This window comes from Primulina tabacum, chromosome 17 (assembly GCF_025594145.1).
Source record: "Primulina tabacum isolate GXHZ01 chromosome 17, ASM2559414v2, whole genome shotgun sequence".
Lineage (NCBI taxonomy): Eukaryota > Viridiplantae > Streptophyta > Magnoliopsida > Lamiales > Gesneriaceae > Primulina > Primulina tabacum.
In genome coordinates, this window is record NC_134566.1 from 11280830 (window position 1) to 11294084 (window position 13255).

General features: G+C 40.9%; 1 protein-coding gene across 1 annotated transcript; it reads left to right on the forward strand.

The window, feature by feature from the left end:
* The first annotated feature begins 10519 nt into the window (after nucleotides 1-10519).
* On the forward strand, nucleotides 10520-12455 carry LOC142531197 (caffeic acid 3-O-methyltransferase 1-like). The gene is made up of 4 exons (XM_075637270.1): nucleotides 10520-10961; nucleotides 11038-11348; nucleotides 11491-11555; nucleotides 12039-12455. Exons 1-4 carry the CDS (start codon nucleotides 10558-10560, stop codon nucleotides 12327-12329), a joined length of 1071 nt encoding a protein of 356 aa, XP_075493385.1. The 5' UTR covers nucleotides 10520-10557; the 3' UTR covers nucleotides 12330-12455.
* The last annotated feature ends 800 nt before the right edge of the window (nucleotides 12456-13255 follow it).

The following is a 13255-nucleotide window of genomic DNA, read 5'->3' on the forward strand; positions in this document are numbered from 1 at the left end:
ACCTCCTAGCTACCATCCCCGATTTCAGCAACATCAATTGGCGCCGTCTGTGGGAAATACTGAGCAAAGACGTAGACATGTGAGAATGCAAAAGGAAATTGGGTGGAAGAGCTCCCAAGCGTGCTATGGTCGTACATGACTATTCCAAATATCGATATCGGGGAGACACCTTTCAGCTTAGTTTATGGAATTTGAAGCAGTGCTCCCGGCAGAGATCAGCGAAGAGACCTTCCGAGTCATATTCTATGATGAGCAAAATAGTGAGGCGAGCAGCGGAATTAGATTTTTTGGAAGAAAAGAAGGAAGACGCGGCCATAAGGATGAAAGCTTACAAGAGACGCACATCCCAATCGTACAATAAGAAGGTCATTCAGAGAAGCTTTCAAGTGGGAGACTTAGTTTGGAAGAAGGTTCAAGATGTGGACGTGGGAAAGCTAGATCCAAGATGGGAAGCACCATTGAAGGTGGTGGAGAAGCTTAGCTCGAGTGCCTAATACTTGGAAGATCTGGCGGGGAAGAAATTGAAGAGGCCATGAAATGCTTACCACCTCCGCAAATATTATGCTTAAATATTATACCTTTAATTTCTTTTATTTTGTCAATTACTTTTGTAGCAAGGACCTACGGATTCGATGCTATATTCAGTTATATTAATAAAATTACACACTTTCATTCAAAATTATTGAAACTTATAAGGGTTTTCACCATGTCTTAATGCAGGAGCCCCGAAACTCACCTCATCTTGGTTACGCCAAGTTTAAAAGGGTTTTCACCCTCAATCAGTTCAGGAGCCCAGAGCTCACCTCATCTTGGTTACGCCAAGTTTAAAAGGGTTTTCACCCTAAGCCAGTTCAGTAGCCCAGAGCTCACCTCATCTTGGTTACGCCAAGTTATAAGGGTTTTCACTCTCAGTTAGTTCAGGAGCCCAGAGCTCACCTCATCTTGGTTACGCCAAGTTTAAAAGGGTTTTCACCTTCAGCCATTTCAGGAGCCCAGAGCTCACCTCATCTTGGTTACCCCAAGTTTATAAGGGTTTTCACCCTCAGTCAGTTCAGGAGCCCAGAGCTCACCTCATCTTGGTTACGCCAAGTTTATAAGGGTTTTCACCCTCAGTCAATTCAGGAGCCCAGAGCTCACCTCATCTTGGTTACGCCAAGTTTATAAGGGTTTTCACCCGAAGTCAGTTCAGGAGCCCAGAGCTCACCTCATCTTGGTTACGCCAAGTTTATAAGGGTTTTCACCCGATCTCAGTTCAGGAGCCCAGAGCTTACCTCATCTTGGTTACGCCAAGTTTATAAGGGTTTTCACTCGATCTCAGTTCAGGAGCCCAGAGCTCACCTCATCTCTGTTACGCCAAGTTTAAAAGGGTTTTCACCCGAAGTCAGTTCAGGAGCCCAGAGCTCACCTCATCTTGGTTACGCCAAGTTTATAAGGGTTTTCACCCGATCTCAGTTCAGGAGCCCATAGATCACCTCATCTTGGTTACGCCAAGTTTAAAAGGGTTTTCACCCTCAGTCAGTTCAGGAGCCTAGTGCTGACCTCATCTTGGTTACGCCAAGTTTATAAGGGTTTTCACCCGAAGTCAGTTCAGGAGCCGAGAGCTCACCTCATCTTGGTTACGCCAAGTTTACAAGGGTTTTCACCCGATCTCATTTAAGGAGCCCAGAGCTCACCTCATCTTGGTTACGCCAAGTTTAAAAGGGTTTTCACCCTCAGTCAATTCAGGAGCCCAAAGCTCACCTCATCTTGGTTACGCCAAGATTATAAGGGATTTCACCCGATCTCAGTTCAGGAGCCCAGAGCTCACCTCATCTTGGTTACGCCAAGTTTAAAAGGGTTTTCACCCTCAGTCAGTTCAGGAGCCCAGTGCTCACCTCATCTTGGTTACGCCAAGTTTATAAGGGTTTTCACCCGAAGTCAGTTCAGGAGCCCAGCGCTCACCTCATCTTGGTTACGCCAAGTTTATAAGGGTTTTCACCCGAAGTCAGTTCAGGAGCCCAGCGCTCACATCATCTTGGTTACGCCTAGTAGTTTATAAGGGTTTTCACCCGATCTCATTTCAGGAGCCCAGAGCTCACCTCATCTTGGTTACGCCAAGTTTAAAAGGGTTTTCACCCGATCTCAGTTCAGGAGCCCAGAGCTCACCTCATCTTGGTTACACCAAGTTTATAAGGGTTTTCACCCGAAGTCTGTTCAGGAGCCCAGAGCTCACCTCTTCTTGGTTACGGCATGTTTATAAGGGTTTTCACCCGATCTCAGTTCAGGAGCCCAGAGCTCACCTCATCTTGGTTACGCTAAGTTTAAAAGGGTTTTCACCCTCAGTCAGTTCAGGAGCCCAGAGCTCACCTCATCTTGGTTACGCCAAGTTTAAAAGGGTTTTCACCCGAAGTCAGTTCAGGAGCCCAGTGCTCACCTCATCTTGGTTACGCCAAGTTTATAAGGGTTTTCACCCGAAGTCAGTTCAAGAGCCCAGAGCTCACCTCATCTTGGTTACGCCAAATTTAAAAGGGTTTTCACCCTCAGTCAGTTCAGGAGCCCAGAGCTCACCTCATCTTGGTTACGCCAAGTTTATAAGGGTTTTCACCCGATCTCAGTTCAGGAGCCCAGAGCTCACCTCATCTTGGTTACGCCAAGTTATAACGGTTTTCACCCTCAGTCAATTCAGGAGCCGAGAGCTCACCTCATCTTGGTTACGCCAAGTTTATAAGGGTTTTCACCCTAAGTCAGTTCAGAAGCTTAGAGCTCACCTCATCTTGGTTACGCCAAGTTTATAAGGGTTTTCACTCGATCTCAGTTCAGGAGCCCAGAGCTCACCTCATCTTGGTTACGCCAAGTTTAAAAGGGTTTTCACCCTCAATCAGTTCTGTTTAAAAGGGTTTTTACCCTCAGTCAGTTCAGGAGCCCAGAGCTCACCTCATCTTGGTTACGCCAAGTTTAAAAGGGTTTTCATCCTCAGTCAGTTCAGGAGCCCAGAGCTCACCTCATCTTGGTTACGCCAAGTTTGTGAGGATTTTCACCTTCAGTCAGTGCATGACCCCAGAGCTCACCTCATCCTGGCTACGCTAAGTTTACAAAGATTTGCACCCTAAGTTATTTCAGGAGCCTTAGAGCTCACCTCAGCTCGGTCGAAACTTTACGATTTGCTATTATTTTATTAAAAAGTTCAGCCGACCTCCCATGGCCGAGCTTACCTCCCACGACATGATCTTACCGAGTCATTATTTTGTCAAGGGTTGTGCCGACCCCCCATGGCCGAGCTTACCTCCCACGGCATGATATTACCGAGTTATTATTTTATTAAAAAGTTCGGCCGACCTCCCATGGCCGAGCTTACCTCCCACGGCATGATCTTACCGAGTTATTATTTTATTACAAAGTTCAGCCGACCTCCCATGGCCGAGCTTACCTCCCACGACATGATCTTGCCGAGTTATTATTTTGTCATGGGTTGTGCCGACCTCCCATGACCGAGCTTACCTCCCACGGCATGATCTTACCGAGTTATTATTTTATTAAAATGTTCAGCCGACCTCCCATGGCCGAGCTTACCTCCCATGTCATGATAGTACCGAGTTATTATTGTCAAGGGTTGTGCCGACCTCCAAAGGCCGAGCCTACCTTCCGCGGCATGATCTCACCGGGTTATTTTGTCAGTGTTGTGCCGAGCTTCCATGGTGCACCCTGTCGACCTCTCTCGGGATGACCTCCCCGGGTTATTATCTATCAAGTGTCGGGATGAGCTCCCATAGCCCGGTCGATCTCTCTTAGGATGATCTAATGTTATTATCTTTGAAGTGTCGGGCTGAGCTCTCGGTCGACCTCCCTTAGGATGACCTCCTCGGATTATTATTTTATGAAGTTTTGGGCCGAGCTCCCATTGCCCGGCCGACCTCCCTCGGGATGACCTCTTCGGGTTATTACTTTATGAAGTGTTGGGGCGAGCTCTCAGGTCGACCTCTCTTGAGATGACCTCTTCAGGTTATTACTCTATGAAGTGTTGGGCCGAGCTCTCGGTCGACCTCCCTCGGGATGACCTCCTTGGGTTATTATCAGGATGACCTCCTCGGGTTATTACTTTATGAAGTGTTGGCCATAGCTCCCGATCGAACTCCCTCGGGATGACCTCCTCGGGTTATTATCTATCAAATGTTGGGCCGAGCTCCCATAGCCCGGCCGACCTCTCTCAGGATGATCTCCTCGGTTTATTATCTTACTAAGTGTTGGGCCGAGCTCCCGGTCGACCTCCCTCAGGATGACCTCCTCGGATTATTATTTTATGAAGTGTTGGGCCGAGCTCCCATTGCCCGGCCGACCTCCCTCGGGATGACCTCTTCGAGTTATTACTTTATGAAGTGTTGGGCCGAGCTCCCGGTCGACCTCTCTTGATATGACCTCTTCAGGTTATTACTCTATGAAGTGTTGGGCCGAGCTCCCGGTCGACCTCCCTCGGGATGACCTCCTCGGGTTATTATCAGGATGACCTCCTCGGGTTATTACTTTATGAAGTGTTGGCCCGAGCTCCCGATCGAACTCCCTCGGGATGACCTCCTCGGGTTATTATCTATCAAATGTTGGGCCGAGCTCCCATAGCCCGGCCGACCTCTCTCAGGATGATCTCCTCGGTTTATTATCTTACTAAGTGTTGGGCCGAGCTCCCGGTCGACCTCCCTCAGGATGACCTCCTCGGATTATTATTTTATGAAGTGTTGGGCCGAGCTCTCAGTCGACCTCCCTGGGGATGACCTCCTCGGGTTATTATCTATCAAGTGTTGGGCCGAGCTCCCATAGCCCGGCCGACCTCTCTCAGGATGATCCCATCAGGTGTGTGGCCGACCTCCCAAAGCCCGGCCGACCTCACCCAGCGGAACCTATCGGGCCATTATCTTATTAAGCGTTGGATCGAGTTCTCAAAGGCTGGACGACCTCTCTCAGTGTCACCTCATCAGGTGTTTGGACGAGCTCCAAGAGTCCGACTGACCTCTCTTGTATGACATCATATTATTTAGTGTTTGCCGAGTTCCAAGTGCTTGGCCAACCTATTTCAGGACAGCCCATGGGCCACCGAGAGCTCAAATCACAACGAGCTTCTGGTCTATGACGTCAGCTCGACTTGAGGGAGGGACTCGTGATACCCCCGATTTGAGGATGGGCTCGGCCCGCTCTCGGTAGCCCATCTAATTGAGGACGCGGCATTCAATGAAGGACGGGAGGTCATCTGGGAGGTCATCCCAGCCGACCTCTCATATCAGCAGTTTCATCGATCAGAGAGGTCAGCCGACCTCCCATGCCGACCTCCCAACATGAAGCCGAGCTGACCTCCAAGATTATGGTATCGGTGTGATTTGAAATGTCTCGGCCAAGCTCCCATGCCGACCTCCCAACATGAAGCCGAGCCGACCTCCATGATTATGGTATCGGTGTGATTTGAAATGTCTCGGCCGAGCTCCCATGCCGACCTCCCAACATGAAGCCGAGCCGACCTCCAAGATTATGGTATCGGTGTGATTGGAAATTTCTCGGCCGACCTCCCACGCCGAGCTCCCATGGGGTCCAGACTTCAGGCAGGCTTGTACCTGCGAGAGCTCTTACTCAGGCATTAGCGCGTAGCCCACAGAAATCGAAGCCCAGAAAGGTAAAGCCCATTAAAGATCTAATCAAATCTGGCACAAGATCTAACCAAATCTGGCACAAGATATACCCAAATCTTTCAAGATTCTGAGGATCTAAACCTACCAAATCAAGACTCTATCGTTCCGCTATAAATACCAGGTTTCGTTCATTGTTTATTGATTCATATATTCGCATTCTCTCAGCACATACATTATTCTCTCAGTTTTCTGTTCTCTGACTTGAGCGTCGGAGGGGCTACGCCGGAACAACCTTCCGGCTCCCTTCTAACACTCTTGTTTGTGCTTTCAGATTTCGAAGGTCCGATCCGAGCTCCCTAAGTGAAGATCCGACCTCCCAGCTATCTTTCGAAGGTCCGATCCGAGCTCCCCAAGCGAAGATCCGACCTCCTAGCTACCATCCCCGATTTCAGCAACATCACCCGAATTTTTCGGGTTTGGGTTCGGGTTCGGAGATTTAAAAAAATCCCCGATGTAATTCGAGCGGGTATGAGATTACTATCCTCATCTCCGAAATCCCCGAACCCGCCCCGAAAATAATATCAATAATAAAATAATAGTATTATTAATATTAATAATATAATAATAATATTATTTTTTAAAATATTAATAATCTTATTATTATTAATATTGATATTGATATTAATATTAATATTAATATTATCTCTAATAATAATAGATAATAATAAGTTTTGGTTTGAGAAAAATCTCCAAATCCGTCATCGTCTTACCATAATAATATTTTTGAAACGGGGATAGGGGCGGGGATGAGAATTTGATCCCTGAAGTTTCGGGTTTGGGGATTCCCCGAACCCGAAAAAGCGGGGATTGAGACGGATATGGGGGTGATGATGGAATTCGGGGATGGGGGTGGGGATGGGGATGGCAAACCCGTCCCGGCCCATTGCCATCCCTAAACATAGATCATCTTAAAATGGTGAACCAGTCAAATATTTAAAAAAAAAAACCATATTTTTAAAATATTAAGCTATTTATCTTCCGAAAAAATTTATATTCTTTCAATTTTTTTTAAATTTCTTTTATTTATTTTAATATGTGTTGGTTTAATTTTCAAAATATTAAAAGAAAGTATGTGTGTGTAGGTCTACTTATTTTTTATTTTAATTTTTTTCTAATAATAATATTAATAAATATTTTTTTAAAATATAAAAAGAACACAAATTTAAGAGTTTTTCGTACAAAAATTCAAGAATTTGCATATTCCAACTATTATTATTATGATAATTATTACTAAAATAAAATTAAAATAAGCGGATCCATTCACATACACTTTTCTTTACTTTTTCGAAAACTAACCAACGCATTTTTTAAGAGTAAGTCTGTTATGAGACGGTTTCACGAATCTTTATCTGTGAGACGGGTCAACCCTACCGATATTCATAAAAGTAATACTCTTTGCATAAAAAATAATACTTTCTCATGATGACCCAAATTAGAGACCCGTCTCACAAAATACGATCCGTAAGACTGTCTCACACAAGTTTTTGCTTTTTTTCAATTGTTCTTCATCATTATTATTGTTTTTTTAGAACTAACGTCACACGTCTCTTATTTTTAAAAATAAGGTGTTTGGACGAGCTCCAAGAGTCCGACTGACCTCTCTTGTATGACATCATATTATTTAGTGTTTGCCGAGTTCCAAGTGCTTGGCCAACCTATTTCAGGACAGCCCATGGGCCACCGAGAGCTCAAATCACAACGAGCTTCTGGTCTATGACGTCAGCTCGACTTGAGGGAGGGACTCGTGATACCCTCGATTTGAGGATGGGCTCGGCCCGCTCTCGGTAGCCCATCTAATTGAGGACGCGGCATTCAATGAAGGACGGGAGGTCATCTGGGAGGTCATCCCAGCCGACCTCTCATATCAGCAGTTTCGTCGATCAGAGAGGTCAGCCGACCTCCCATGCCGACCTCCCAACATGAAGCCGAGCTGACCTCCAAGATTATGGTATCGGTGTGATTTGAAATGTCTCGGCCGAGCTCCCATGCCGACCTCCCAACATGAAGCCGAGCCGACCTCCATGATTATGGTATCGGTGTGATTTGAAATGTCTCGGCCGAGCTCCCATGCCGACCTCCCAACATGAAGCCGAGCCGACCTCCAAGATTATGGTATCGGTGTGATTGGAAATTTCTCGGCCGACCTCCCACGCCGAGCTCCCATGGGGTCCAGACTTCAGGCAGGCTTGTACCTGCGAGAGCTCTTACTCAGGCATTAGCGCGTAGCCCACAGAAATCGAAGCCCAGAAAGGTAAAGCCCATTAAAGATCTAATCAAATCTGGCACAAGATCTAACCAAATCTGGCACAAGATATACCCAAATCTTTCAAGATTCTGAGGATCTAAACCTACCAAATCAAGACTCTATCGTTCCGCTATAAATACCAGGTTTCGTTCACTGTTTATTGATTCATATATTCGCATTCTCTCAGCACATACATTATTCTCTCAGTTTTCTGTTCTCTGACTTGAGCGTCGGAGGGGCTACGCCGGAACAACCTTCCGGCTCCCTTCTAACACTCTTGTTTGTGCTTTCAGATTTCGAAGGTCCGATCCGAGCTCCCTAAGTGAAGATCCGACCTCCCAGCTATCTTTCGAAGGTCCGATCCGAGCTCCCCAAGCGAAGATCCGACCTCCTAGCTACCATCCCCGATTTCAGCAACATCACCCGAATTTTTCGGGTTTGGGTTCGGGTTCGGAGATTTAAAAAAATCCCCGATGTAATTCGAGCGGGTATGAGATTACTATCCTCATCTCCGAAATCCCCGAACCCGCCCCGAAAATAATATCAATAATAAAATAATAGTATTATTAATATTAATAATATAATAATAATATTATTTTTTAAAATATTAATAATCTTATTATTATTAATATTGATATTGATATTAATATTAATATTAATATTATCTCTAATAATAATAGATAATAATAAGTTTTGGTTTGAGAAAAATCTTCAAATCCGTCATCGTCTTACCATAATAATATTTTTGAAACGGGGATAGGGGCGGGGATGAGAATTTGATCCCTGAAGTTTCGGGTTTGGGGATTCCCCGAACCCGAAAAAGCGGGGATTGAGACGGATATGGGGGTGATGATGGAATTCGGGGATGGGGGTGGGGATGGGGATGGCAAACCCGTCCCGGCCCATTGCCATCCCTAAACATAGATCATCTTAAAATGGTGAACCAGTCAAATATTTAAAAAAAAAAAACCATATTTTTAAAATATTAAGCTATTTATCTTCCGAAAAAATTTATATTCTTTCAATTTTTTTTAAATTTCTTTTATTTATTTTAATATGTGTTGGTTTAATTTTCAAAATATTAAAAGAAAGTATGTGTGTGTAGGTCTACTTATTTTTTATTTTAATTTTTTTCTAATAATAATATTAATAAATATTTTTTTAAAATATAAAAAGAACACAAATTTAAGAGTTTTTCGTACAAAAATTCAAGAATTTGCATATTCCAACTATTATTATTATGATAATTATTACTAAAATAAAATTAAAATAAGCGGATCCATACACATACACTTTTCTTTACTTTTTCGAAAACTAACCAACGCATTTTTTAAGAGTAAGTCTCTTATGAGACGGTTTCACGAATCTTTATCTGTGAGACGGGTCAACCCTACCGATATTCATAAAAGTAATACTCTTTGCATAAAAAATAATACTTTCTCATGATGACCCAAATTAGAGACCCGTCTCACAAAATACGATCCGTAAGACTGTCTCACACAAGTTTTTGCTTTTTTTCAATTGTTCTTCATCATTATTATTGTTTTTTTAGAACTAACGTCACACGTCTCTTATTTTTAAAAATAAGATGTCAGGATCAAGATAGGAAATTTAGAGGAGGTGAATAAATTTTCTTTCATAGCTTTATTGTGTTAACAATGCTGAAACTTTCTTCGTATCATACGAGTATCCACTGTGCGGAAGAAGACTTATTGAAACTGATTTGAACAAAAGCCTATTTAGTTGGATGGTTAATAAAAGGTAGACTGAATGATAAACGAACGCATAGATGTTTATGGATGTTCGGAGAATTTAATACTCCTACGTCTTCTTTCCATTTCTTGATTTTATAATAATTGGAATTTTTATATTTTAAAAATTTAACATAAACTTTTCTTATAGACCAGATATATAAATTAATGGGAACCGTAGTAGCCAGTAATTTATAATAAATTAGTGTTCCATGGCACATGATACATGTCATATTAATTTTTTTTCTTTGATAATTTGGTGTAAAATACATATATTATTTTATTAGAATATGATATTTATAGATTACTGATTAGATAAAATTTACTAAGATAGTTTGAATTTTTAGATAAATTATAGATAAATTGGAGAAAAATCCGAAAAAATAGAGAGACATATAAAAATTACTAATAAACGTACACCAACAAAATTAACTAACAAATATTACGAATAAAAAATGTAAAAAAAACTTTTGTACCACATCAACATATCAAATTTAGTTAATATGATACGTTAAAGTATAATAATATATATAATATAGATTATGACTTAGACAGCAAAATGCATGCAGCTCTCTTGGGTGGCATGGATTTCGGGGAATGTGTCCTAACTAAAACGTAATTTGACCAACGATTAATGATATCCGGCCTATTCTATAACAAATAAACAAATATATACACCATTCATACATATATGTTAATTTCCCTGATGCAACGATTATATATATATATATATATATTAATGCAAAAAAAATTAATTTTGATTAAAACAATATGGCTTAATTTTATTTATATTATATGAAAAAAACAATTTATAGCAATTACTACAAACTAAGCTACTATAAATATGTTTGTCTCTGCATATGCACACTCCTACCCAAAGTGTTGCTTCTTGTTCTCGATCTTTTCAGGAAAAATGAATACAAAAATGGAGGTTGCACAAGGGGACGAGGCTTCTTTCTTATTCGCCATGCAACTAGCCTCTTTTTCAGTGCTACCTAATGTCCTCAAAGTGGCACTGGAGCTCGACCTCCTTGAACTCATGAAGAATAAGGGGCCCGACGCCTTTATTTCACCAAGAGAACTCGCCGCGAAAATTCCCACCAACAATCCAGAGGCGCATAACATGGTGGACAGAATCCTCCGCCTGCTTGCGAGCTATTCTATTTTAAATTGTCGAGTGAAAACCCTGCCTGATGGCGGCGTTGAGCGGCTGTATTCCTTGGCTCCGGTCTGCAAGTTCTACACCAAGAATGATGATGGAGTTTCTCTAGCCCCTTTGTTGATCATGAGCCTAGACAAGGTTTACTTGGAGACTTGGCAAGTATCAACTACATTCCAACCTCTACACGTACTATATGTGTGCATGTGTAATCATTAATAATTGTATGTGTAGGTACCACCTGAAAGATGCAATTCTCGAGGGGGGACTTCCTGTTGAAAAAGTATATAAAATGAGCACATTCGAGTATCACGGCACAGATCCAAGATTTAACAAGGGTTTTAATATAGCAATGTCCAATTTTTCGACAATGTTGATGAAAAGAATTGTAGATACGTACGAGGGATTCAAGGGTCTGAGGACTTTGGTCGATGTTGGAGGTGGAATCGGTGGTTCCCTGCGCATGATCCTATCCAAGAATCCAACTATGAAGGGCATTAATTTTGATTTGCCCCACGTTATTCGAGACGCACCATCTTTTGCAAGTATGTGAAATATTTGTGTTGGTTCTTTGTAATGTATTTTAAATCGGTTCCATTGAAATATTTGTGTTTGGAGCTCGCTTTTTAATTTAATTTGATGGTTTACGTGAAACTTAAACTTGGCCGACCTTTTTGTATTGATCAGGCATGGAGCACATGGGTGGAGACATGTTCGTTAGTGTTCCAAAAGGCGAAGCCATTATCATGAAGGTGAAATTGTTTTCAATATATAATATATGTGCGTGTTTGTGTATGTATATGTATATAGATATTCATCATTTTGTTAGCCTTCTAAATTGTTCAGCAATAATGATAATAATAATAAATGCTACACCTAAGTCATGTATGTGGAAGCGTGACTATAAAATAAACTTTTATAACAACTACTTTATATATGTTATTGTCTTTACGAAATGCTTAACTGATGCTATTATAGAAGTTCATTGTAAACATCGCCAGCTCTTTTTTTTTTTCCTTTTCAATGTGGCAATATAGTGGCATTATAAGAAAAATATATTTTATTCAATACATATAATTAAACCGTTGTTCACATTAGTTTTCCATCCGTTTTAAAAAAAGGAATGCTTTTTCATAATATTTGATTCCCAATAGTTTCTTACAACTTTGTAATAATATTTTTATGATTATTTTCTTATTAGACTGATTCAAATTTTTTTTTTACCGAATCCACAGTGGATTCTTCATGACTGGAGCGATACGAATTGCATAAAAATACTGAAGAGATGCCATGAAGCACTTCCAAATAACGGAAAAATCATCGTTGTGGAGCATATCCTTTCAGAGACCCCAGCAGAAGATTTTAAATGTAATTTGCAATCTGACATGGTTATGCTAGCATTTAGTCCCGGTGGTAAGGAGAGGACAGAAAATGAATTTCATTCATTGGCGAAGCAAGCAGGATTCAAAGAATCTCGAACAATTTGTTGTGTTCTCCCACTCTGGATCATGGAGTTTTATAAATAAATATAAAAAGAAATATTGAGTAGCTAAAGATAATTACCGTTTTATAATAAAACTTTAGGCTTGCTATGACTTTTCTCCTAAAGATAATTACCGTTTTATAATAAAACTTTAGGCTTGCTACGACCCTTTTCTCTTTTACTCCTGTTAACATGCAAAAACTAATGGATAAATAATTGACGGCGTGTACACTGTGCTGGTGTTAAATAATGATCAATCTAGCTTATTGATCTCCCCTTAAATTCATTATGTATTTTGAATCGCATGCATATCGGCGATAAGTTCAACTTGAAGAATAAATTATATTTAGCTTCATCTAATGCCCGCCAGTTGTTTATTTATGCAATAAATTAAGACCAATATCTTTTTATTTTCCTAATAACAAAAATAATGTAAACAACAAATTATGACTAATTTCAACTGCATATATAACTTAAAATCGGATTTAAGTTATTGCAATTGCATAAAAGCGTCCACTGTAAGTAGGCGTCTCTTCCTTACTTACACATATTAGGATAATGTATTATTTCAAATTATTGCAATAATAATTATTAATCTTTAACAAGTGTTTGTTCCTAGACCGAAAGGTCATGGACTCTCTCGCCTTTATGGTATAACTCCCCTGACCAATTTTCCTGTTATACAGATTCTACTTCATAACAATAGCATAATCAGACATTTTCTCACTTCAAATATCTTTTCCTTATAGATCTAGCATCTCTTTAATTTATCTTTTGATTATATGCTTCCTCAGTTTCTTTGCTGATCCAATAATGGTTTTAAATCTGAGAAATTCGCATTCGTAAAGACCATAGGGTGAAACAAATCTTTACCAATGACCATGATTTTTTTTTGTGGCATGTGAGAATCATCTTGTTGATTTTCTCTTGAAAAATATTCTTAAAAGTACAATAAACTAGAGTGACATG